The sequence below is a fragment of the Hyperolius riggenbachi genome, chromosome 5 (assembly GCF_040937935.1).
Source record: "Hyperolius riggenbachi isolate aHypRig1 chromosome 5, aHypRig1.pri, whole genome shotgun sequence".
In the NCBI taxonomy this organism is placed as follows: domain Eukaryota; kingdom Metazoa; phylum Chordata; class Amphibia; order Anura; family Hyperoliidae; genus Hyperolius; species Hyperolius riggenbachi.
Genome location: NC_090650.1, coordinates 96,930,885 through 96,958,688, shown reverse-complemented (window position 1 = coordinate 96,958,688; position 27,804 = coordinate 96,930,885). Strand labels below are relative to the sequence as shown.

Here is a 27,804-nt window from a genome sequence, read left to right as displayed (position 1 = left end):
ACAGCTAAGAAATAAAACATTAAGATCAGATACATCAGTCTAATTGTTTCCAGTACAGGAAGAGTTAAGAAACTCCAGTTGTTATCTCTATACAAAAAAGCCATTAATCTCTACGACTTTCAAAGTCGTGGAGAGGGCTGTTATCTGACTTTTATTATCTCAACTGTTCCTTAAAGTGAACCTCCAGACTAAAAATCGACTCAGCAGCACTGAAAAGGCCTGGTGTTTCTTTAACAGTTTCACAGCATCAGAACTTTTTATCTCTTGTACAAGCCTCATTTTTAGCTGCACAGAAGAAAACTGCCCGGGCAGTTTTCCCCTTATGCTGTGCAAAGCATGATGGGATTTCTGATGTTCTTGTTCTGCTGTTTTAGTGCAAATTTTTTTTTTTTTTTTTTTTTTTTACATTTTGAATTTGACATTTGAAGCCTAGTGTGTGCAGCTGGGAGGGGTTATCAGGACACAGGACAGTTGGAACTGTGTCTCATGCTCCCTGTCACCTCATTTCAACCAAAAAGATGGCTGCCCCCATGACAAAGATGGCTGCCCCCATGAATCACAATCATTTGCCTGTTCTTTTAAAACAGGGTGGGTAAAAGATTATATTACCTATCTATTCTAATTAACATAACTAATGTAACTTAATAACAGTATGTTTGTTTAGGCTGAAGTTCCCCTTTAACTATTTACTTTTCCTCTGGCAGAGGAGAGGTCATTAGTTCACAGACTGCTCTGAAAGAATCATTTTGAATGCTGAGTGTTGTGTAATCTGCACATATTATAGAATGATGCAATGTTAGAGAAAACACTATATACCTGAAAATAAAAAATATGAGAATATTTTCTTTGCTGCTAATCTTCTAGTAATTATTCATAGTACACAACCAATTCATTATATCATATATTTTTTTCGCTTCAGTGTCTCTTTAACCGGTTCAGCGCCGCAGTGCCGAAAATCTCATGCATCCGAGCAACGTTCACCTCCCATTCATTCGCCTATAACTTTATTGCTACTTATCACAATGAATTGATCTATAGCTTGTTTTTTCCGCCACCAATTAGGCTTTCTGTGGGTGATACATTTTGCTAAGAGCCACTTTACTGTAAATGCATTTTAACAGGAAGAATAAGAAAAAAACGGAAAAAATTCATTATTTCTCAGTTTTTGGCCATTATAGTTTGAAATTAATATACGCTACTGTAATTAAAACGCATGTATTTTATTTGCCCATCTGTCCCGGTTATTACACCATTTAAACGATGTCCCTATCACAATTTATGGTGCCGATATTTCATTTAGAAATAAAGGTGCATTTTTTCAATTTGCGTCCATCACTATTTATAAGCTTATAACTTTAAATAATATAATAACATATTCTCTTGACATGCATATTTAAAAAGTTCAGACCCTTGGGTAACTATTTATGTTGTTTTTGTTTTTTTTTTTAATTGTTTTTTTTGTTTTTTTTTATAAAAAAAAGTGTATGTGGGTAATTTTTGGTGTGGGAGGGAAACTGCTAATTTTAAATGTAAAATAATGTTTTTTTTTAATCAAAAATGTATGTGGGTGCAGTTTACTATTTGGCCACAAGATGGCCACAGTGAAAAAAGTCCTAGATGCGAACCAGCTCGCATCTAGGAACTAAAATGCTGAGGAGTTGTTTCCTGGGGGCAGAAATACCGCGCTCTCTGGAGAGAAAGCGTCGGTATTTCTGCGGGGAAGTTAGATCGGTGAATGGGAATTATATTCCCATTCACTGATCGGGGGGCTAGCGGCGGGCAGCGGGGGCGCGCCCGATCGCGCGCACGAGCCGGCGGCAGCACCAGTGCCTATCTGGACGAGGAAACTCGTCCAGATAGGCCGAACTGGTTAAAGGGAATCTGAAGTGAAAATAAAGTTATGATATAATGATTTGTATGTGTAGTACAGCTAAGAAATAGAACATTAGTAGCACAGACATGAGTCTCATTTTGTTTCCAGTACAGGAAGAGTTAAGAAACTTCAGTTGTTATCTATGCAGAAGAGCTTCTCTGAGCTCTCCAAATAATTCAGTCAGAGAACAGTGCTATTTTATGAAGCACTTATCTCAACCTGTCTCTCACTGTTTCTTGTTAGTTTAAGGTTTTACTGCAGAGATAATGATCCTTTGCACTTTCCTGGTCTGTATCATAGTTTAAAAAACAGAGAATAGTTTGTAAACAGCAAACATTAGAGAATGATGCAATGTTATAAAGAAAAATGCAATATAACTGAAAATAAAAATGTGACACTTTTTTTGTTGTTGCTACAAATGTTCTATGAATTACAATTCATACAATACAATTCATTTTCATTTTTTTCTGCTTCAGTGTCACTTTAAAGCCCAACTCCGGACTAAACTGTTTTCCTTGTTTTGTTGGGAATCCGTGGCAAAACTTCTTTTTTTGTATGTACAAATTCCTTGATTATCTTATGTGAAACCACATTTCAATGACATGGGTCCTTTATTCATTTATTTTTTATGATTTTTTTTTTACATTGACTGTATGGGACGCAATGCACGGGTAACATGCAATGCTGTTCTCCCATTCTGTTGCATTGCATTCCTGCTGTCACAGGGAACGCAAGTCGCTGTGACTGTGGCCTTAGGCCTCTTATGGCTCATACACATGGGGCACAATTGTCTGCTGTTGCCAGCTATCCACACGTTTCGCCAGAAAGGCAGAGACGCGGCGGAAGCTGTCTGTGAAGGGAGAATCCCCCGGCCGTATGCTACATTCACTTGCCTTTGTCTCCTGTCGCTAGTCCACATACACACGCAGTACGCGTGGCGGACTAGCGACCGTTGCGGAGACAGAAGTTGCCGGCGATTGAACTTTTCAATTGCACGGCAACTTTACTATCCGGCGACAGTTCGTGGCGCGCGTCATACACACGGGGCAACTGTTGCTCAGACATGCGTATGCCACGTGTTTGTGGCAACAGTTGTGCCCCGTGTGTGTGAGCCTTTACAAGTTCTCAAACTGATTTGCCTGCCAGGCACCCATTCTCTTCTCCACTTCCAAGTAACTTGCCTAGCTAAAGTGTCTCTGATGATGGTCCTCTGATAAAAATCCGCATAATCCCCGCAGTGTCACTCCCGTGCACATTTCTCTGCTTTGTTGTTCTGAAAGGGGCGTCCATCAGTGGAACGTTGACGTATGTTCATATATTTTAAGATGCTCCTAAGAGGCTGTAGATCATATTTATGTGTTTTGCTGAGCACTGGCTTTGATATCCCCCTGCGTTATGTCTGCCAGCTCCTGCATTTCTCAATATCCGGATGAAATGAGATGGGCTGAACGCTGTTTCTTTCTCTTTGCTATGAAAAATCATGAGCTGAAATACATCAAACTACATCCCTTGTGTGCCACATATGAAAAATGCTAATATGTTCCTGACCTTAAAGTTGATACGGAACGGGTCAGCTAAATTGGCTCTGTGCACACAACAAGCTCGGAAGATTGCAGAGTGAAGTGTGTTCGTTCTGATGTGTGACCTGGTCATGATTGTGGAATGCCGGATATGCTTAGAGAAAATCTACAAGGCTCAGTAGGTAATAAGTGGTTGACTTGGAGTTCTAGTGAAAGCCTTGACCAAGCCTTGAACAGTAGAAAGCTGCAGAAGCGATGCTACCAATATCCGTTTCATTAGCCTAGGTATCAAAATACTTTTCAATCTGCAATTATTATTTTTAAAGGGAAGTCGTGACTCTTTTACTCATTTATATTGTTCAGTGCTAAGATTCATTTTATTTGTTTTCTTTTAATCAGTTGTAATAATAAATATTCTGCAGCTGATGAATTCCAGGCTGTGTCCCCAAGTGCACTGTGTACAGGTCCATTTCCAAATAGACACACTGTGTAAATTGTAAAGAAAAACAGGATGCAATGATTTGCTCTTCCATTAAACACTTTATTTATCTAAAAATAGTTCATAGACAACAGAGCAAATATTGAAACCGAGAAATACAGTATATTCATATATGCTTGATTTGTAATTTGGGAACTGATTCGACCAAATGTGTCCCATACTTGCCTGATATTGGATTTCAGCTGCTGAACAGTTTGGGAACTCTCTTGTGTTTTTCAGAATACCTAAGCAGTTCAGTGTGACCCAAAACTACACAAATTGTTTTCAGTGGGTGGCTCTTACAACAGAGCTATGCTGTTGTAATACATGGAGAATGGGATTTGACCTTGTCTTCACCAATAATAACCAAAGTCTTCCTTAAAAAGGGGGAATCTTTTCCTGATTGCATACCCCGTGCTAGCATGGGTTGTGCCCTCTTCCATTCCACAGTCATCCTGTGGATGGAGTACCAGTGCAATAACGTTTCGAAAACTTGCAAAGAAATCTTTTACAGTTAGTCATTAAAGGTTTCACCTGAACAACTTTTGTTGTTATGTCTACAGATTCTCTAGAACAACATGGATGGAACAGCTTAAAAAAGCTCAAGCTAATTTAGGCGTCTGCTGTGAGAACTGTGGCTACAAATAACGGGTGCGAAGTAGTCGCAGTTTGCATCCTGGGCGGCCTTGCAGGTGCCCAAATTAGTTTGCACTTTAAAGTGGTATGAAACCCAGCATTTCTTCTTTGCTCTAAATTAGGAAAATTGTATACTTACCTACAAGCAATTTTCCTTTCCTGGCATCACTCCATGGCAGCATAACATATGGGCAGTTCCCCGCCCAGAACTGCCAGATAGGACAACCCCTCAATATAAAAGTGAACTCCACCCAATGGTCAGCATTCCTCCTGTCGGACGAGCCGCCATAAAAAGTGGGTGGGAATGTATGCTGCCATGGAGTGATGCCAGGAAAGGAAAATTGCTTGTAGGTAAGTATACAATTTTCCTCATTCCCTGGCAACTCCATGGCAGCATAACATATGGGCACTAACTAGCCAAATAAGAGACTAAGGAAGGGTATGCAGAGACAAAACTAAAATTTATTTACAATAGCAGAACAATCACAGGCTTACAAAGGCGGATCAATGGCCATGGATATAATCTTTTTCTCAAATGTGGCAGTAGACAAAGTTGTTGGTTCAATTTTATAGTGTTTAATAAATGTATGGCTGGAAGCCCAGTTGGCTGCCCTACAAATAGTCTCTATTGACACATTGCCCAGCGATGCCCACGAGGCTGACATAGCTCTCGTGGAATGTGCAGAAACAATATTAGGTGGAGAGAGACCTTTAGACTTATATACCTTCTGAATTACCATGACTATCCAGTTGGCAATTTTTCTAATTGATGCGTCTTTTCCTTTGTTTATTCCTGACGGAACAATAAAGAATTTGTCAGAGACCCTTAAGTTTTCAGTAGCCCCCAGATATGCTTTAATCGTGGATACTGGATCAAGAGGGTGAGCAGCGGACGGCTCTAAGGGATCCTTGAAGGCAGAACAAGTCCATTCCTGATTAAAATGGAAATATGAGGCCACTTTTGGAATAAAGGCTTCTACTGGATTTAGTACAACCCTGTCTTCAAAAAACATTATAAATGGTTCCTTACAACTTAAGGCCTGTATTTCAGAAACTCTGAGCCCTGAAGTGATGGCGATGATGAAGGTAGTTTTTAACGTCAGGTTAAATAAGGAACATTTTTCCAGGGGAATGAAGGGAGGACTCGAAAGAAAGTCCAACACCAGCGGAAGATCCCATTGCGGAAATTTAGGTTTCCTGGGAGGCCTTGATTTTAGAACAGCCCTGAAGAATTGTCTGACTAAATTGTTAGATGCCCAGGAAACTCCCAAGATTGAGGATAGTGCCGAAGTATGGGAACGTAAGGTGTTATATGCTAGCCCCAACTGTAAACCCTTTTGCAGGAAGGATAGAATGTTGGTGACGTCTGGTTTTAGAGGATCAAAAGAAGAGCTACTAGCGAATTCCAGAAACTTTTTCCAGACTTTATTATACACTCTATTTGTAGAATTCTTCCTTGCAGATAGTAGCGTGTCTACAACTTCCTGTGAACACCCACGATTTAATAATCTACGTTTTTCAACCTCCAAGCCGTCAACCTCAGTCTGACAAGATTGGGATGGAAGAAACCTTTCTGGATTAGGAGGTCTGGTATCAATGGAAGAGCAATTGGCTTCTCCCGAGAGAGAGATTTCAGTAGTGTATATCATGGCCTCTTTGGCCAATTCGGGAGTATCGCTATCACCTCCGTGTTGCAGGACATCAGTTTTTGCAGAAATTTGAAGATGAGAGGCACTGGAGGGAATGCATAAGCTCGGCTGAATGTCCAAGACTGAGAAAGAGCATCCGTCGCTACTGCTGTCTTCTCCGGAAAACGAGAAAAGTAATTGTGAACTTTTTTGTTTTCGTTTGTCGCAAATAAATCTATTTGCGGATTCCCCCACTTCGTAACTAACTTCTGAAATATCACAGGATGTAGGGACCAATCGTTGTTTGATAGAGTCTGCCTGGAAAGTTTGTCTGCTTGAAGATTCTCTGGGCCGGTATGTAAACTGCCGACAGATCTGCTAGATTCCGTTGAGCTAAGTCCAATATCGGTTTCACTTCGGACATCAGGGTTCTGCTGTGCGTTCCTCCCTACCTCCTGATGTAGGACACTGCCGCCCTGTTGTCGAGTTTTAACATCACTGGCTTGAAAAGTATCCTTGGAAGAAAAGATTTTAAGGCTTGGTGGGCAGCTCTTAGCTCGATTACATTGGATACTATGTGGGAAGATGGTGTATCCCATGTTCCTTGGACTGCCCAATCCTCCATCGTTGCTCCCCAGCCTTGGGCACTGGCGTCTGAAGTTATGACTGACCAGTCTGGGGGAGTTAACGAGAAACATCTGCTGCGATATTTCCGCTGAGTCCACCACTTCAGACTTTTCCACACTTTGGTGGGGATGTGAATCATACAACTCAGACTCTGACCGTTCCACTGGGATAGGAAGTTGAGTTGGAACTCCCTCAGGTGCCAGTGTGCCCACTTCACAAGAAGAATTGTGGATGACACGAGTCCCAGCATTCTCATGCAGTGCCTGGCTGTGAGAAAAGAGTTCGGATGCACAATCCTTATGTTGCTTATGAGAAGATCTTGCTTGGATTTTGGCAGGGATACAGTGTCTCTCAGGGTGGAAAATAGAGCTCCTAGAAAGATCAGTTCTTGCATAGGCGTCAGTTGACTTTTTTTGAGGTTGATTAACCATCCAAACCTGACAAGGGTTTTTAGCACTAGAACTTGATGCTGCAACAATTGGTCCCTTGACCTGGCTAGGATTAAAATATCGTCCAGATAGTGTAGAATCCTGACTCCCTCCTGTCTAAGTAACGCTACTATGGCTAACAGAACCTTTGTAAATGTTCTCGGGGGAAGTGGACAGCCCGAAAGGCAGACAACAGAACTGGAGATGGATGCCTCCCATGGAAAAACGCAAGTACCTTTGAAATGAATGAGCTACTGGTACATGAAAATATGCGTCTTTCAGGTCGAGGGAGCACATCCAATCTCCAGCTTTCACCGCCCTCATGACCGTCTGAAGAGATTCCATTTTGAATTTTGGGATGACTATGAATTTGTTCAGAACTTTTAGATCTATAACGGGCCTCCATTCCCCTGTCTTCTTTCGAAATAAAAATATTGGAGAATAAAAGCCTGTGGATTTCTCCTGATGTTGAACTGGAATTGCTGCTCCTTGAGATATTAAGCTTTGTACATAGTCAAACAGGATCTTTCTTTTTTCTGTATTTTGAGGTATTCTTGTTTCCACTAAGCGTGGAAGAGTAGGAAGATTTTTGAAAGTCCATTTGTGACCTTGAGAAACCACTTGATTGACCCAACGGTCTCTTATTTCTTCTGCCCAGACAGAGGCGAAATGAAGAAGCCTTGCCCCCACTTGACCGGCCTGGGCAGGTTTACTCACAAAAAGATTTCCCATTATTTGCTGATGCAGAGGTCCCTCTGCCTCTGGAAGATTTCACAAATGTGGCTTGAGGATTTCTCCAATTCCTATTATATTGCCGAGATGGTCTAAAAGATTTTTGCTCTCTGAATTTTTGTGAGAACTGTTGCCTCTGTTGACTCCACTTTTGACGCCTGAATTTTCTGTCCTGGGGAAGAAGTCCAGTCTTTCCTCCAGTAACCCTGGAAATGGCCGTGTCCAACCTTGGGCCAAACAAAAATTTCCATCATATGGGATGCGAGACCTCATTAATTTTGAAGAAGGGTCTGCCGCCCAGGACTTTAGCCACAGAGATCTCTTGGCCATTATAGAGAAAAGCATAGCTCTACTAGTACCCTTGATGATATCCAAGGAAGCCTCTCCAACAAAATCAGAAGCTAACTTCATATTATCAAGGAAGGCCAAAAGGTCATTCCTATCTACACCCTGAGATATGGCTTCTGTCAGATCACCTATCCAATTTTTTTTAATGCTTTTGAGACCGACGTTAATGCAATTGCCGGCCTAACTGCATCTCCCGATGCCATATAAGCTTTCTTAAAGTCCATATCAAGCTGCTTATCCTGAACATCCTTGAAAGACACTGCATCCTCTAAAAGTAAAGTTGTATTTTTCGCCAATCTTGCCACTAAAGCATCTATCACTGGATAGGATTCTACTAGTATCTCGTCCTTTTGGGTTAGTGGATACATTTTGCGAAGTCGATTTTTCATGGAAGGTTTCTTGGTTGTCTGGGACCATTCCTCTTGAATCATATCTTTAACCTCCTTCATCAAAGGAAAAGAAGGACGAGATTTATCTAGATGTTTGAAATATTTTTTCTTTTTTGCTACTTTCTTGCCTTCCTCATCCTCCCATTCTATAGAATCTTTAATTTGATCAATAAACGATGGGATATAGGCGAAATCAATTACAGAGTCCCAATCTTCAGTAATTTCTGAATCCTGATCTGAACTTTCGCTCGAACCAAATTGAGTAGATTCAGAATTTCGAGAACGTTGTTAAGATTTTTTGCTAAATTGTAACATAGCATCATTCACTGTTTGCTTAATAACATCCGTAATGTCGCTGTTTTCACCAACAATTTCTTTTAAGCAATTTCTACAGACCATTTTATCTGGTAATTTATCTTTGCCGCAAATCCAGCACTGATCTTCAGACAGCCTATTTGTTTTCCCAGAAGCCTTGCGTGGCTGAGAAACATGGTCGCGCTGAGTCTCTGGAGAAGAAGAAGGAAGCCTAGCAGCGCAGGATCTCTTCCTTGAACCCACTTCAGGGGAATGAACTGAAGGAGATCGCTTCCTGGATCTCGAACTTTCTCCAGCAGAATGCTTCTGCGGTGATTGATTATGTCTTTTAATTGACACTGTCGAGCTCATCTTATGCCGGGAGCGCTTGTCACTAAAATAATCGAGAAAAATTACCTATTAGAAAACATTCTCATGCATAGAGAATGAAGCCTTTTTCCTAACTTACTTTCCTTACCGTGTTCTTTTGTCATGGTCTTTTTTAGAGTGTTTTCCCATGATGGGTAGACCAGTACTGAAAAAAGTAAAAAGTATACTATTAAATTCAATCCCCTGTATGACCAGGTCGCATAGCAACTCCCCCAGAGTCTACAATTACCTTGCTATAATAGAAATATATGTACAGCGCCGCACATCCGAGTCCTTGTCTCCTCTCCTGACAAGAAAAGGGTAGTGGACAGCGAGCGGCGCCTTCCGGCTGTTTTTATGACGCATTAAAGCGCCGCCCATAACAAAGAAGGCCGCCTGTAAGCGTAACTCCTTCCATACAGCAAGGCTGCCCATAATCAAGATGGCTGTCGAGACTTCCGAAATCTCGTGCATGCGCAGAGCGTACCAGACGCCGCTCACTCAACCGAATCAAACTACTGCACATGCACAGAATGTACCAGGCACCGCTCACTCGCTCCGGGAGACGGCCGGCAACAGAAGACCTATGCCACTCATGTCAGTCATAAAACTATATACCAGACGCTGTAGCAGGCGAGACAGCCGGCAAGGGTAATATGGATTTGCCACATATGTTCACTGTAACACAAATTATGCCTCAACATAGAGCGGCGGCCATGTTATTCATGTTTAATGAATATATTAGCACTGGAGACCAACCAGCATCCCACTATCCCCCTAGGATCATTTAGATACCTGGGAATAGGGCTACGACCAGAAGGCTTAAAACTGGTCGGTATAGCCAAAGCGGCTTAGGTAAGGTACAAAAGGAGACAATATATATAAAAATATACCTTTGCAAATAGGTAAAAAGAAAAACAAAATCACAGACCTATCTGGTGGCGAGGACGAGAAAAGGAATGCTGACCATTAGGTGGAGTTCACTTTTATATTGAGGGGTTGTCCTATCTGGAAGTTCTGGGTGGGGAACTGCCCATATATTATGTTGCCATGGAGTTGCCAGGGAAAGATTATTTACAGCATATTATATACTACCATTATTATTTTTTTTTTACTAGAACAGCATTCAACTAGTTAAACACAAGACCTACAAGCTCTCTGCAGGGAAAGCTGGACGCATCCGAACAGGAGATAACATTATCTTGTGTTTTCTTAATTGTATCAAGTGTGGAATGTAAACATTCTCTGGCAATTCAGACACTCCAGAAAACAGACAGATACTCGGAAAGCATTTCTGGGTACATTACAATATGAATACACCATTTATGAATAAAATGCAATGTCAGCTCTCAGAGCAAAAAAAATTGTGCTTTGGGGACTTGTAATTTCTAAATAACTAACTGTATTGCATATGAAAAGTGTTTTTATTGAATATTATGTCGAGTTTTATACCGCTTTAAGCGGTTCTGTCCATGTTGTTCTAGGTACAGGTTTACTTTTATATTCAAGCAATGTTTTGACTTAATAAACTAGTGGGGAGAAGGATTACCCTTAACCACTTCACCACTGAGGGGTTTTACCCCCTGAGCACCAGAGCAATTTTCACCTTTCAGCGCTCCTTCCATTCATTCGTCTATAACTTTATTATTACTTATCGCAATGAAATGAACTATATCTTGTTTTTTTCGCCACCAATTAGGCTTTCTTTAGGTGGGACATTATGCCAAGAATTATTTTTTTCTAAATGTGTTTTAATGGGAAAATAGGAAAAATGTGGGGAAAAAAATAATTATTTTTCAGTTTTCGGCCATTATAGTTTTTAAATAATGCATGCTACTGTAATTAAAACCCATGAAACGTATTTGCCCTTTTGTCCCGGTTATAAAACCATTTAAATTATGTCCCTATCACAATGTTTGGCGCCAATATTTTATTTGGAAATAAAGGTGCATTTTTTTCAGTTTTGCGTCCATCCCTAATTACAAGCCCATAGTTTATAAAGTAACAGTGTTATACCCTCTTGACATAAATATTTAAAAAGTTCAGTCCCTAAGGTAACTATTTATGTATTTTTTTTAATTGTAAATTTTTTATTTTTTTTTTAATTACAAAAAAAAAAAAAATGGGGAGTGTGGGAGGTAATGAGTTAATTTTATGTGTAAAAGTCATTTATTTGTATGTGAAAAATGTGTAGGGTGTAGTTTACTATTTGGCCACAAGATGGCCACAGTAACTTTTTGTTTTAATGCGACCTCCAAGCTTCCTTCCGGAAGCTTGGAGGAAGTATAATGAGCATGGACACGTGAGTTTTTTCTCACAATGATCGCGCTGCCCATAGGAGAGCAGCTGATCATTGCGGGGCTTAGATCAACGAACGGGAATGGATTTTCCCGTTCATTGATCTCTGGGCGAGCGGGCGGCGGCGGTTTTACTAGCGGCGGGCGGCGTGTTTACGAGCGGGAGCGCGGGCAGCGTCGGGAACGCGGAAAGTACGTGTTTCTCCGTCCCTGGTTTTTAAAGGATGGAAAAAGGGGCGGAGAAATACGTACGCGCGGGGGTAAAGTGGTTAAAGGGAAGGTTCAAGCAAAATAAAAAAATGAGTTTCACTTACCTGGGGCTTCTACCAGCCCCATGCAGCCATCCAGTGCCCTCGTAGTCACTCACTGATGCTCCAGTCCCCCGCTGGCAGCTTGCCGACCTCGGAGGTCGGCGGGTCGCATTGCGTACATTTTTACGCATTCCCGCTAGTGTAGGAACATTAACACATACATTTTTACGCGTTACTGGTTCAATGCGTAAATTTTTACGCATTGAACCAGTAATGCGTAAAAATGTTCCTGCACTAGCGGGAATGCGTAAAAATGTACGCAATGCAACCCGCCGACCTCCGAGGTCGGCAAGCTGCCAGCGGGGGACTGGAGCAGCAGTGAGTGACTACGAGGGCACAGGATGGCTGCATGGGGCTGATAGAAGCCCCAGGTAAGTGAAACTCATTTTTTTATTTTGCTTGGACATTCCCTTTAAGCTCTTACTGTACAGTACCTACTGGCGTGGACATGCTTGTATCTTAAAAAAGTGTAAAATAAATGAATCGCATACCTGCACTATAGAATCATTCTTTCGTTATTTGAAACACACTGCAAACCCAGTGATGCTGCTTTCTCCGTGTTGTTACTTGCAGGCAGTTTGACATTAATCTGTTTGCTTCACAGAGTTGCCAGACGCTGCCTTGGCCCTGCTTGGTGCTTGTTGTAAACTTCAGCTATTGCCAGCACTCTGCACCCTGGTGAGTATAATCTCTAGTTTATTCTTCCTCAGAAAGTCCCCGAACATAAAAACAGATTTAGAGCGGTATCCTTATTAAAGTCTATTTCTTTTGAAGTATAAAATCCTCCTGCTGAGTAGGACGTCTGATACAGATCTCACTGAAAGCTGATTTTCACATATACTTTTAGGAATATTTGCACAGTTTTTAACACTCTGTATTATTCACTTTGATGGTTGTGTTAAAAAGCCTCAGTAATTATTCAAGTGTAGAATAAGGAAAGGGGAACATCTCACCCTTGGATGGTGGTTAAAACCATTGATAAAGCAGTTTAGAAGCAGCCTTTGCTTATGTGTATTATTAATTTGTTTATTGTTTCAAGATCTTATTATAACTGTAGCTGCTTGAGATGAGTTTGATCATGCTGTGATAATGATCATGGCTAGCAAATAAGAGGCTTACATATCTATCACCTGACCAAACTTATGACATGTTTTCTCCATGAGTTCTCCTGATATTAATACAACATATTCCACTTTCAAATTCAGTATAGGCACAACTTAATGTCCACAACTATCGCACAAATGTCCAGATAAAATAATATCAATAGCCAGCTCCTAGAGTTTCACACTCTTGGGTCCCCGATAGGAAAGCCACCACCTCACCCTATCACACGGGACTCACCAATGAGCTGTAGTGGTATGAATAGTGGTCTGGTTAAAGGGTCTGCCTCTGACACAGGAGACCAGGGTTAGAATCAGCTTAGTCAGCTCTCCCTGTTTACTAAGCCAGCACCTATTCAGTGAGGAGAACTTGGGCAAGACTCCCTAACACTGCTACTGCCTACACAGAGTGCACCCTAGTGGCTGCAGCTCTGGTGCTTTGAGTCCGCCAGGAGAAAAGCGAGATATAAAAGTTCTGTGTCTGTGTCTTGAGAGACTGCAAACAGCTGTCTTTCGTGTCAGGTAAACCATGTAATAAACCCCACCCACAGCCAGTGGTGAGCCTACTCAAAGTGTAACTGCAGTTACAGAAATGGGACAGTATTGCTTTCAAGGTTAAAGTAATCCAGTAGCCTATGATTATTAAACATTGTTCATGATAAAACATCCTTCTTTGCTTCTTATCTTCAATGGCTGTTATAAATTGTATACGTTTGATTACTTGTTAACCTTGTGAATAAGGCTAAAGCTAAGTATATACACTGTATTCAACTTGGCAGAGGCAGCTTGCTTTAAAGGGACTCCGAGCAGTGCAGAAACTATGGAAAGATGCATATCATTTTAAAGCTCTCTTTCTCCTCTTTCCTATGATATATAAATCACCACCCTACGCGTTTTAGTTTTCGCTATTTTCCATCTTTCCATCTTTCCATAGTTACTTGTATTACACAGGGCGACTTTTTCCTAAAGTCAGCAGCTCCATTCTGCTGAATGGAGCTGCTGACACTGGGGAAAGTGTCGCCCTGTGTAATACAAGTAACTATGGAAAGATGGATATCATTTTAAAGCTCTCTTTCTCCTCTTTCTGGCGACACCTAAATCGTCGCCCTACGCCTTTTAGTTTTCTCTATTTTCGCGATTGAAATCGCGGCCGCGGCAATTTCAATCGCGAAAATAGTGAAAACTAAAAGGCGTAGGGTGGCGGTTTATATATCATTGGAAAGAGGAGAAAGAGAGCTTTAAAATGATATGCATCTTTCCATAATTTCTGCACTGCTCGGAGTCCCTTTAAAGGAAACTGTGCACTACTGCAGTGCTGTGCTCGTAGTCAGGGACTATATATCCTGGCAAGCATTGCGGCGCCCACTTGCACAACACTGCCAGGAACATACAAACTGTGGTTGCTGTGGCGCATCCCAAACAGATGGGGGTACCAGAGGAGCAGCACCCTGCAGGTAAGTAATGATGCTGCCTCCAATCCCTGCCCTCCCAACAACACACTCGGTTAATGGGGGAGGTTCATTTTAAAAAATTGCAGTGTTGCTTGGTTCCCTTTAAGGACTGGCCTTGACAAGAATCTAGTGTGTGTACAGGAGCTCCCTGCTGCAACCTAAAGACCTTACATGCCAGATATTTAGTGACGTCTGATACCTGAGCACATTTCTGTTCTACTTACTCCTCCCGTTGGAATCTGCTGTCGTTCCTCTTCCCTCCACCATAAATAACAGACATGTTGCTAGATGTTAGCTATGCATATGTAGAGGTTTGCCCCCATACTGTTGCCCAATGGATCAAGTCCCAAACCCTGATGGCCGTGGTCCTGATATGTGTGTTCAAGGCCTTAGATCAGGGTGTCAAACTTAATCACGTACGGGGCCAAAATCTAAAACCTAGTGTAGGTGGGGGGCCAAATTGTTTATTAAAGGGAACCTTAACTGAGAGGGGTATGGATGTTTCCTTTTAAACAATACCAGTTGCCTGGCAGTCCTGCTGATCTCTTTGGCTGCAGCAGTGGCTGAATCACACACCTAAAACAAGCATGCAGCTAATTCAGTCTGACTTCAGTCAGAGCATCTCATCTGCATACTTGTTGAGGGGCCGTGGCTAAAAGTATTAGAGACACAGGATCAGCTGGAGAGTCAGGCAACTGGTATTATTTTAAAATGAAAATTCCATATCCTTCTCAGTTTAGGCTCCCTTTAAGGTTTAACCTTTACTGAACAGTCTCAAGCTAAGTGGCATAACTATAATTAACAATGGGGGGGGGGGGGGGGCAGGGGGGAGAGGAGGGGGTGTTTTACCAGCCACACAAGGGGGTTTGGATCCCCAGAAGAGGGGCCCCAAAGTAATTTTACAGTAATTTTGCTGAGGGGTCCCATGAGTTGTTGCTCAAACTGACACTGTTTAGCCAGAAACACTGTCACTGGTGTGCTTCTCTGGATGAGGAGGCAGTGTGCTTTTTTTTACGGTTAACAATGATGCACATTTAAACCTCTGGGGGGCCACACAAAATTGCAAGGAGGGCCACATTCGGCCCTCGTTTGACACCTGTGCCTTAGATTAATAATTTTTAAAAAGGCAGCAAGAAATGGGGAGGCGGAGATGGTATCTTGGAACGCTGGAAAAAAAATGAGGACAATTACGCTCAAGATGTGTGAGCTCTGCTGACATTACATAATGATATTTAGATCACAGATACTCTATATAGAACAAAACATAGGGAGAACTGATGTCCTGCAATAAGGGTCTTTATCAAGAACGGAACTCAGCAGATTGGAGCTGTATGGCAGACGTGCTAACCACTTAGCTACCATGCATTCCATCATGCTCTATGGACACATCTAGTCAGGTGGATACTCACGGTCTGTCAGATACAGTATAACCAGATGCCAGCAAAGGTGAGCTTTTTTACTCCTCTCACATGCTATACAGAAGTCTCTCAGATGTCCAGCACAAATGGTGATTGGCTATTGCTGGAATAGTGAAGTTTCTGTTTGCATTAGAGTTCACTGTAAAAATAGGTCTAATGCAGTACTGCACCCCATGCTATATGCCTCAAATGGCCTCTCTTGTTAGAGCAACACTCTTTATTTATCTTTAAACAAATCTGTCAGGAACTGTTTGTAAAGAGAGAAAGACCCCAGAAAAATGGGAACCGGGTGGGGTGCTGCCAAACCATTTTTGCTAAATGTGGTTTAGCCGTATTTCAGGTGGTTCGTTGAAAGCTCACTACTCTTACAAAGTAACCTTGTAACACTGCTAAAGGACACCCAAGCTGAAAAGGAAACATTAAGCTTTACTTTCCTGGGGCCTATTTCAACCCCTAGTAGTCTATTTGGTCATGTGCGCTCATAGCCCCTCCTAAAGATCACTGACCATAGCTGTGGTTGTGGGTTTCTGCTCATGCACAAGCGGGTCAGGGGACCTTTGTCAATTATGCTCCCATGGTCAGGAGTGTTCTGATCTTGCACAGTTTAAAAACATACTTGCCTCCCGCATAGTCAGTCTGTTTATCAATCTCTTTCTCCTCTCCCATGTCCTGTCTGTCCACTGTGATCGATGGAATTCTCTGTCCTCAATTTTAACCACTTACCGACCGCACCACGACAATTTGTTGGCTCAGCGCCAATTGGCGTGAAGTCATGGGGCGGGATTTTGCAGGAGATCGCACACTCTGATGAGCGCACATCTCAGCTTGAATGACAGAGTTCCACTCCGTCATTAGTCTCCCACCGGCTATCGCCGCTAGGAGACTGTTAGATGGCAAAACCACCGTCTATTTACAATGTACAGTGCGGCGATCTACGGCAGCGTTGTGCTGGGGACAGCCGTGTGACACGGCTGTCCCCCTGGGAGGTTTAGGAGCAATCGGCTGTCATAGGCTGATGCCTATGACAGCCAATCGCAGTGATTGGCTGGCAGGGGAAGGGAGGGAGGGGGATAAAACAGTAAAAATGTAATATAAAAAAACTAAAAAACAACAAATAAAAACAAACAGGGAAGCAGCGATCAGAGCCCACCAACAGAAAGCTCTGTTGGTGGGCAGAAAAGTGGGGGGGGTCACTTGTGTGCTGCAGTGTCCTAAATTTTAAAAAATAGCCTGGTCACTGGGGGAGGGGGGGGGGGGGATTTACAGCCTAAAGGAAACCAGAACTATAAATTAAAATTCAAAATAAACATACACAGGTCATACTTACCTCCTGTGCAGTCTACTCCTCAATCTCTTTCTCCTGTCCAGTGTCCTGTTTGTACACTGTGATCAAGGGATTTATCAGTCCTCCATTTTGAAAATGGCCATTACCCCATAACAGCTTTCTGGTCAGCACACTGTTAAACTGTAACATCAGCCACTTGAGCCATAGGGAAACATGGACATTACCTTGCACATCAGTTGTCCTCTCTGCTATAACTGACAGCAACTGATATATTTCAGTTATGACAAAATGTTGTCAGACCTGGAAGGGATCATTGTCAGAAGAAAATGGTGAGCTTCTGAGAGGAACTGATGGCAAGGTAACTATGTAATATTCATTTGAAATTACCTCGTGTTTATTTTAAATAATTTTACTCAGTTCAGGTTCCCTTTAAGTGGTTAAAAATGGCAATGGCCCCATAAAGCTTCCGCGTCAGCGCACTGTTAAACTGTAATATCGCCTACTTGAGCCATAGGGAACCCTGGACATTACCTTGCACATAAGTTGTCTTTTCAGTCATAACTGACAGCAACTGATACATAACTGACAGAAAGTGATATATTTCAGTTCTGACAAAATTTTGGCAGAACTGGATGAAAACGTTAGAAGAAAATGGTGAGCTTCTGAGAGGAACAGACAGTGAGGTAAGTATGTAATATTAATTTGAAGGGACATCGTATATGTATTTTAAATAATTTTACTGTTTAGGTTCACTTTAAATCTCACTTTAAATCTTTGTGAATTGTGCAAACGCAAAATTCTCCAGGTTACGGGAGTATGATAGAGGGGTGCATGGATGCGCATGTGCAGAAACATACGACCACAGCTGTGGTGGATGATCTTTTGGAGGGGCTAGCCCCTCACTGGATGGCAGCGGAACTGTAGCGAGGGACCAGATAGATTACAAGGGGCTGGAAGAAGACCCGGGTAAGTAAAGTTTAACATTTCCTTTTCCGGTCAGATGTGCTTTAACCCCTTTAGTACCAGCGGTGTCGGCCCAGAGACAGCTAGTACCAGACAAGAGCATCGAGAAAGCATGGCGGCAGTGAGGTGAAATCTACTCCCTGGCAGGAATAACAGCATCAAAACAGGCCATAGATTTCAATCACCGCTGCCTGAAAGCGGTTATGGAAGGTGTCTTCCCCATCTCCAGAGCCCAGGAGAAGGTGTTTGTAGTGCTATCTGGTCACACCCTTTACAAAGGAGAATCCAAATGGCCACTCTCAGTCAGGAAAAATGCAGTGTAAGCATTAATTTCAGTTCCCACTTGTGCTTGGTCCTGAATATCACAATGAAAGCTGCCCAGGTTTGTGTATGTTAATTCTCTCAAAGCCGTTCCAATCCTGCTCCCCCCCACCTGAATGAGGACACCAAATACATTCCAAATCCCTTAAGCCCGATTCACACTAGCACAGATGAAAAACTGATCGGTGTAAAAACTGATCCGTGACACGAATCAGTTTTTACAAGTCTGTTTCCCATCCGTGACCCTCCGTTCTGTCATCGCGCGGTCAGTGCGACATCCATCGGTCCGGAAAAATCACAGCAGACCTAAACTTGCAATCCATTTGGCGGAAAGTACCGAACGGATCCGTTTGAACAGACCAATGTGAATGGATCCATTGGTAAACATTGGATCCTTTTACATCTGTTCTTGTCCATTCTGTTAAACTTTATTTTTTTTAGGCCAATGTGAACTGAGCCTGGTGACTCAGTCACTGTAATGAGACCTTAATGAAGAATCGCCCTTCCTATATCTTGTTTTTTTTCTTCTCACGGCCCATTTCAGAACATAATTGAGTCTGCAAACTTACTGGAGATACGACAAGTGACGAACTAAATGTAGAGGGATTTCCTGACTTGTGTTAAGGGATCATTCATATAGACAAGACACAGAACATTTATATTGTGTTTTTCTCCTGGCGGACTCAAAGCACTTCAGAGCTGCAGCCACTTAGGACACACTCCATGGGCGACCAGGATCATTAGGTAGCCTGGACTGAGCTGGGATTTGAATCCTGGTCCAAGGCTCAAACCCTTCATCACAGGCAACACCCTTAACTAGTACGCTATCCAGCTGACCATAGGAATAAGGTCAGACAGTGCTCTAGTACATTAGTATGCCAGTTACATTTGCATGATTTATTCAAAACAATATTAAATTGTTCATTGTGGCTACAGTGAAAGATGTACATTCCCATTTCTGTAACAGACGTTTTACTTTAAAACTCGAGTGGTTTTATTTCTTGTGTTGGTTTTCTTGCGGTACTGAAGCACACAAGGAACGCCGCAGTCCTTATCAGCACATCAAGTAATTTAAACTTGGAATTCAAGTGCCCCTTACTTGCTGCTGGCTACGCCTGGCTAGGACAGACTAGAGCAAAGTGCTTGTTTAAAACTATAAATCATAACCTTGCAGCCTCTGGGATTAACGTTGTTCCTGTACTCTCTCTCTAATTAGCCAAACATCACATCAGATGAAGGACTTTGTTCAAGGACAGAAGCAGTGCTGTCTGATCTCATCCAGCAAGGAATATTTCAGATTGCACAGAGCCTGTTCTCTTTATCCAATGTAAACCTGGAAATGACTGAAGAAGCCATCAGGGCCACAACCAGACCTGACCCCGGCTTCCTCCCACTCGTCCTGTACATTGCAATGTGTGGCTTTCATGCATTACGCAAAAAACCTTAAAATCCGATCTACACCGGTCACTCCTCTGGGACAAGCCGCATTGTGGACTCTGCACTGGATTTCATTCTGAATCATTACAGGAATCGAGAACACAAAAATGAATTACATTATTTTGCACTATGTTAAGCTTGAGATTTGGATGTGGGTGGCCTATAGACACAGAAGCCCTGACAACTCCATCCCTAAGCAGATGCCACACCCTTGATTATGCCCCCATTTTGGTGACAAGAACATTGAAAAAACTTTATGCTAAAATAAATGAACCTTAAAGTATACATGTGAGAAAAAGATCATCATAGATACTTACCTCAATAGAGCTCTTTGATCCACCTGCAGCCCATCGCTTCTCGCTGGGACCCTCTTCCTCATCAAATGTATTTCTGTATAGAAGTGTGGCCACACTGTGCAGGCCCAATGATGGCCCACACTTGCACAGTCGCATGGAGCCACTCGTGCACAGAGGTAAAAGCCATGCACAAGTGACTCCGTGCTACTGCACAAGGGCTGTCCACCTGCTTGTGCACTGCAGCTCGTCCGTGGATAGGAGTGTGGAAGCACAAACCTGTTGGACGCTCTGAACCTATTTGACCAGGGTCTGTCAAAGAGCTAGCTCGGTGGGGTGGAGGAGGATGGGTTCCCCCTACTAAGGTAAGTACCACTTTTTTTTATTTTCAGGTACACTTTAAAGGTACATACACACGTCTGATTTTTCCGAACGACCGGTCGTTCGGACAGGTCATTTGGACAACAAGTCAGATGTGTGTACAAATGATCGTCCTATCAGCTGAACGATCGTTTGTACACATGTCTAACTTGTCCAAATGACTGGTCCGAATGACCGGTCGTTCGGAAAAATGAAACGTATGTATGTACCTTAGGAGCCAACAGTGCAGAAGCCATTATATGTGCAGCCACTGGAGCAAGTATTTGTACACAATTCAGTCTAATTCCTTATAATGACTCTGAGTGGCAGGTAAGAGATAAAGCAGGCAGTGGAAGGAGTTGGGTCTGGCCACATACAGCAGCTGCCTATAGCGCCTATTGACAAATTTAGTCCTAGCCAAATATGCACTTATATTCAGAACAATGTGGTTTGAAAGAGGCCCTTAAACTGAAATGTCACCAGTATTTGTGAATGAATGCCACGGGACTAGCTGGAAGACATCTGTAATTGTGTCAGTAGAGGATTCTACCAGCACCTTCCTGAAGCAAAGTCTGGGCTTTTTAAAATATTTTTTAACAAAGGGATTTTCAAACATTTCTGTAAATGGATTTTCAATACATTTCATAGTGTGCTGGTTTATTGCTGTTTTTTCAATTTTTCAATTACGTTGGCCAAAAGTGGTCAACCGACTATGTAATGGGATGCGTGATACTAATTCTAAATGTAAAGTATAATTAATATGGTATGATTTTAACTTTGGAATGTTTATCAACCTGCAACTAGCAGTGCAGCAGTTTGGTTTTCTGTGAGAGATAATTCTGTTGATTGTTGTAACTACTGGGGATCTGTTGTAGCACTGGATACCGTTGGATCACTAACAGCAGAGGGGGATACATCCAGACTCTAGGGGGAGACATCTGCTTAGAATATTCTTCAATGCTCTCTTGTAACTGTCATCTTAATGTATGCATTGCTTTCTTCTTACTACTGGTATGAAAGGGAACGTGGAATTAGATTAATATAGAAGATGCCCTTTTTTATTCTTTTAAAATAGTTGAAAACAGCATTTTTAAAAGTAATTAAGAAGCCATAACACCTGAACAAGTTTACTTTAAAATGAACTCTGTGAATTAAAGCAGATATGTGAAAATATACATGTTGCTGCCTTATAATTTGCGAAATGTCTGCTTTTAATTTCATTTTACTGTACTTTGCTCTAAAGTTGCCTTCTTTTAAATGTAAAACAAAAGTTTGCTTTCCTAAATCAGAAAGAATTTGCGATAATTCAGGTTGGAGTGAGCTTGAGATGTCTCCCAGAGCATCACTGCTGAATATATGCAAATTAACCATTGTACCCTTAGAAGCTAAACACACCTCCAGAACAGCTGGAATGCAATGTGTCATTTTGTTAATTTGTACAGAGCCATAATAATCCAACATGCATATAGACTGTTTCGGATTGCTTGATCCTTATCAGTGCATGGCATGGATTAATTTGGCTCTATGGAGTGCCATGCACTGATGAGGATCAAACAATCCGAAACAGTCTGTATGCATCTTGGATTATTATGGCTCTGTACAAATTAACAAGCTGACACATCATTGCATTCCAGCTGTTCTGGAGGTGTGTTTAGCTTCTAAGGGTACAATGGTTAATTTGCATATATTCAGCAGTGTTGCTCTGGGAGACATCTCGAGCTCACTCCAACCTGAATTATCGCAAATTCTTTCTGTTTTAGCAAAGCAAACTTTTGTTTTTCTTAACATCTTAGTAAGGGGGCTTTTAGGACCATTGTAGTCCCTTACACACTCCAATGAGTTCTGGGTCACCATGAGCTTGCTGGTTAGTCTGTGCCTTCTTTTAAATGTGTACCATATATACTAAAGGTGCGCACACACATCCAATCTTATCCATTTCCTTTAGTATGAGGGCAAACAGATCTTGAATAATCTGAAAAGATTGTGTAGATAAGCTCTCATTCTACATGGAAGTGGAAAAGTTAGCCAGTCAAAATGGGATGCGTGTATGAACCTTAAAGAGATACTCCGACCAAGAATTGAACTTTATCCCAATCAGTAGCTGATACCCCCTTTTACATGATAAATCTATTCCTTTTCACAAACAGATCATCAGGGGGCACTGTATGGATGATATTGTGGTGAAACCCCTCCCACAAGAAACTCTGAGTACGTACTCCTGGCAGTTTCCTGTCTGTGAACCTTGCTGCATTGTGGGAAATAGCTGTTTACAGCTGTTTCCAACTGCCAAATAAGCATGCAGCAGCTACATCATCTGCCAACAGTAAAAATGTCACCATGTGATAAATGTCAAAATGTAAATCAGGGATTTAAAAGATTTTACAATGGGCAAACATTAACTAAATCATTTATACATAATTCTTGTAAAAATGAAGCACTTTTTTTATTACATTATTTTCACTGGAGTTCCTCTTTAAAGGCTCATACACACGCTCAACAAAAGTCTTTTAAATGCACGATTATCAAACAACTTGAAGAAGTTGGACAACTTTTTTCAAGTAAAGTTGGACAACTTTTTGTCAAGACGACAAGGAGTTATCACTGATAAGAGGTGACCACCGACTGTTTGATAAGACGCAGCTCAAGTCAATCCGTCGTTGGTTGCCTCTTATCAGTGATAACGCCTTGTCATCTTGATAAAAAGTTGTCCAACTTAACTTGACAAAAGTTGCTCAACTTCTTCAAGTTGTTTGATAATCGTGCATTTAAAAGACTTTATTGTAGCGTGTGTATGTGGCTTAAAACTTCAGGCAGCCTTACGTCTTCAAGGCCCCCCCCCCCCCCAGCAATATTCAGTGTGACTTTTATTGGTTCTGTAGAGGCATTCATACGTGGCTTTTGGTGCCTTCTCCATTGTGCTCCTATTGGATACATCAATCAATCTTGGACAGAGTAGCCACCCAGCACCTGGAGATTTTTCGTCAAGCTTCAGCAGAGCCAGTAATCTAGCATTGCTGTTCTTGAGCGAAAGATGAGCTGTAAGCCAAGACATCACTTGTGGAAAGTATTTGTTCTTGTTGCCCATAGCGGCCATATTTATTTTTTGTATTCAAATTTTCACTGTTAGAATACTGGTGGAAGCAGAACAAATATTTCAGACAATAAACCATTTTCACATACAGTGAGAAGTCAGATGCAAAGACACACTTTCTGTACCCATGTACAACTGAAGAAAGGACTTAATGTACCTTAAAGCTCTTCCTTTATTACCATCCAAAAATTGACAGCAAAACAAGCATTAACATGCTTTGGGCCACACTGGCCCCTTAGTCGTAGTGTTCCAATTTTTGGATAGAAATAAAGAAAGCACTTTTAGGTACTTCACAGATTTTCTAATTCCTTCAGTTGCATCTGCGTATCACAGGTCATCAGTATGTTTTTGAGAGTCGAGCAAACCACATCCATATTCTTGATTGTGCCCATCTACACTGATCAGAAATTAAAAAATGATTTAGAACCTCCCAAACTTTATTATGAGCCTATAAGAGGAGACTATGTTTGTAAATATTTTTTGCACTTGTATGTCCTGTATAGTTTAGCATCGACACTGTTATTAGGTGGTCCTCCGAAGAAGCCCCTGCAAGGGTTGAATCATGTAGGTAATGTTTTATGTGTTTAGTTTCATTTAGTCTTTATTGTCTCTCTGGTGATGGTGTTTGCAGTCCTTCGCTACCTCTGACAAAATGGATATCCATCACTTACTGACACACAGGGACATCCTGGACTTCTCTTGCTGTGTTTGCAATTCACATAGTCCTGCACGACCACCTGATGACTAGAGTTGGGCCGAACGGTTCGCCTGCGAACGTTTCCATGCGAACTTCCGTGGTTCGCGTTCGCGTCCCGCAGGCGAACCTTTGCGGAAGTTCGGTTCGCCCCATAATGCACATGGAGGGTCAACTTTGACCCTCTACATCACAGTCAGCAGGCCCAGTGTAGCCAATTAGGCTACACTAGCCCCTGGAGCCCCACCCCCCCTTATATAAGGCAGGCAGCGGCGGCCATTACGGTCACTCGTGTGCTGCCTGCGTTAGTGAGAGTAGGGCGAGCTGCTGCAGACTGTCTCTCAGGGAAAGATTAGTTAGGCTTAACTTGTTCCTGTCTGGCTGCATACCTGTTCTGTGAACCCACCACTGCATACCTGTGCTGTGAACCCACCACTGCATACCTGTGCTGTGAACCCACCACTGCATACCTGTGCTGTGAACCCACCACTGCATACCTGTGCTGTGAACCCACCACTGCATACCTGTGCTGTGAACCCACCACTGCATACCTGTTCAGTGAACCTGCCACTGCATACCTGTTCTGTTCAGTGGACCCGCCACTGTATACCTGTTCATTGAACCCACCACTGCATACCTGTGCTGTGGACCCACCACTGCATACCTGTTCTGTGAACCCACCACTGCATACCTGTTCAGTGAACCCGCCACTGCATACCTGTTCTGTTCAGTGGACCCGCCACTGTATACCTGTTCAGTGAACCTGCCACTGCATACCTGTTCTGTTCAGTGAACAGTTTGGTGTGTCAGTGTGAAGCAGTACCTTAATTACACTACCTGATTGATGTATACACATGCAAGATGTTTGAAAGCACTTTAGGCCTGTCATTTAGCATTCAATGTGATTTCTGCCCTTAAAACGCTGCTTTGCGTCAAATCCAGAGTTTTCCTGGGGACTTTTGGCATGTATCCCACTCCGCCATGCCCCCCTCCAGGTGTTAGACCCCTTGAAACATCTTTTCCATCACTTTTGTGGCCAGCATAATTATTTTTTTTTTTCAAAGTTCGCATCCCCATTGAAGTCTATTGCGGTTCGCGAACTTTAACGCGAACCGAACCTTCCGCGGAAGTTCGCGAACCAGGTTCGCGAACCTAAAATCGGAGGTTCGGCCCAACTCGACTGATGACAGATTTTTAATATATATTTATTAAGTCATATTTAAGGGCCACATTATTTGTGCTTATGAGTTAAAACCTGCAGGTTACAAAGAGAGCAGTGCAGCAGTTTTGTCAATTCTTTATCATATTGCTACTGAAACTTGTTTGTTATTGAGTGGTGCTAGGTGGTAAATTGATTGATACTTCATGATTGTGTCTGAAGGTGGCCACTAACAGTCCAGTTTCTAGCAAAAAATCGTTAGAGCGATTAGAAATTCTGATCGGATTGGTTGTAAATAATCTCCATTGGTGGACACAATCGATTATGAATGAGTGAAAAAAATGTCATCCGAATGAATTTTCGTCTAACCAAAATTTGGATTTTCTTGTTGGTTGTGATAGATTGGAAGCAAAGATTGGTTTGTTGATGGTGTACTGAACGATGTATTACAATATTTCACTTCCGATCAGAATTTCTGAGCGCTCAAACGATTTTTTGCTAGAAATTGGACCGTTAGTGGCCAGCTTTAGAGTAATCAACCACTTGCCGGAAGAGGCTGTCAACCCACGAATGGCTAGTTTGAAAAATAAAAAATGACAGGATAAAATCTGGATAACAAGCTTAAAATCTTCAGACTAGGTGAATGATCTGATTATGTCAGCTAAATATTGCCTATTATGGTACTTGCTTGGAGATGTACATTAGCATATGCTGCACAGGTCCCTGCTTTTGTATTGTTCTGGAATGCCAAATCATTTGCGGTCTCTCTGTAAATCTATATGAACAAGCTGAACATGTAATGAAGATGGTGCCATTGGTTTTTGATGGGATTGATTCTAAAAGTAGGTATAGACACTCAATGAGTGTTGCATGTCAGGACTGAGCTCGATCCATCGGACCACACTCTGATGCGTGAGTGTTGTGCAAATGGGTCCAACAGCTACAGCAGAAGGAAAGAGGGACAACCATGCAGCAGACGATGGAGCTGTTTCCAGGGGGAGGGGAGAAGGAAGGGGAACTGTGGGCTTGAGCATCACTGTCTCTAAAGACCTCTAGGCCAGATCTTTATGTGGCCTTGTGTGAACAGCTGTACGTATTCTAGATTGTGAATGGCTGCCTCAGCAGAGTGTCATCTAGTGTTTGTACATAGCTTTTTGTTAAACGGGGAGTACTTACTGTTTATTTCAGATGCTGAATATAATCTAAAAAAACTGCCTTCTTGATAATGAAAATAGGGCTTTAACAGTCTGATAAAGGCCGCCTCGGCTAAGAATCTGGAGTCAGATTAGTAAGGAAATTAAAAGGGGCATTGAAAAAGCTACCAATTATGATTTTGTATTTAAAGTAACTGCAAGCAAAATGTAACATGCACTACAGAATAAAAGTAATACATATATTTTTAAATGATTTTCTTTTTGAATTTTTACCATCACTGTAAATGGGAGCCTTTTTTAAAGCTAGCCTTAAATAAGTTGATAGCGCCCACTCTGGCAAATGATTGATTACTTCCTAATCAGAGAATAATGATTCATCTGTCACTCTAGCTCCATCAAATTTTAGCTGAAACCTGATCACTAATCCTTCCACCCGCCAGCTTTGTATTGATTAATGCAGTACAAAGCTACATGGCTGATGCCGCCTCGCCACTCTGCCTTGCTTATTCCATAGCACTGTGCAAAAAGATACAATACTGGGGAGCATAGATAAATGAACAGTTCAACATACCAACCAATCAGGACAACCAGCGATACAAGTACAGATACAATTAATGTGTAGTTTGAAAAACATCACCAATGATAATGTTCATGTGAGGATCCATGTGGCGATGATGATATGTACGGTAATATGCAGAACATGGCAGCCATATTGTATCTCGTGGAAGTCATATTTGTTATTTTTCTGTCTGCGTCATATGTGTATGGCTGAAGGAAGCTGCTACTTTGAGTTTCTGTATTCAGTTACTCTGGAAGTTGGAAGCTGCTAATTGGATCTTCTGTAGGCCAGTATTTAGTACATTTGCATCTGAAGGGTGAACTTTTGTGAATAGTAGGAGCAGGAACTGCTAAATTGGTTTGCTAGCCTCTGGCCAGGAAATGGCTTATGAGGCCAATAGCCAGTCAGGCCCTTACCTTTGATCTGCTATGAAATACTGTCTCAGATGTGTACTTTTGTCACCTGGACTGGCTGCAGCGTGCCTTGATGCACAGAAGCCCGGAATTTACATATGACAGCCTGCTGGAATGTTGAAGAAGCCAGGAAGCCTTACTCAAAAAGTCTTTTGATGTGTGTGTTAAGATACAAT

The 27,804-nt window shown here is 42.0% G+C and overlaps 1 protein-coding gene across 6 annotated transcripts in view; it reads left to right on the top strand.

Annotated features, from left to right (window-relative positions):
* The window catches only part of GSDME (gasdermin E), a 216,350-nt gene extending 194,621 nt beyond the window's left edge, over positions 1-21,729 (top strand). For all 6 annotated transcript variants that reach the window (XM_068236031.1, XM_068236029.1, XM_068236028.1 and 3 more), the window contains 2 exons: positions 12,535-12,608; positions 19,685-21,729. In XM_068236031.1, the coding sequence (XP_068092132.1) occupies positions 12,535-12,608; positions 19,685-19,915 (305 nt within the window). In that variant the 3' untranslated portion in view covers positions 19,916-21,729. The remainder of the gene's footprint in view (positions 1-12,534; positions 12,609-19,684) is intronic.
* The last annotated feature ends 6,075 nt before the right edge of the window (positions 21,730-27,804 follow it).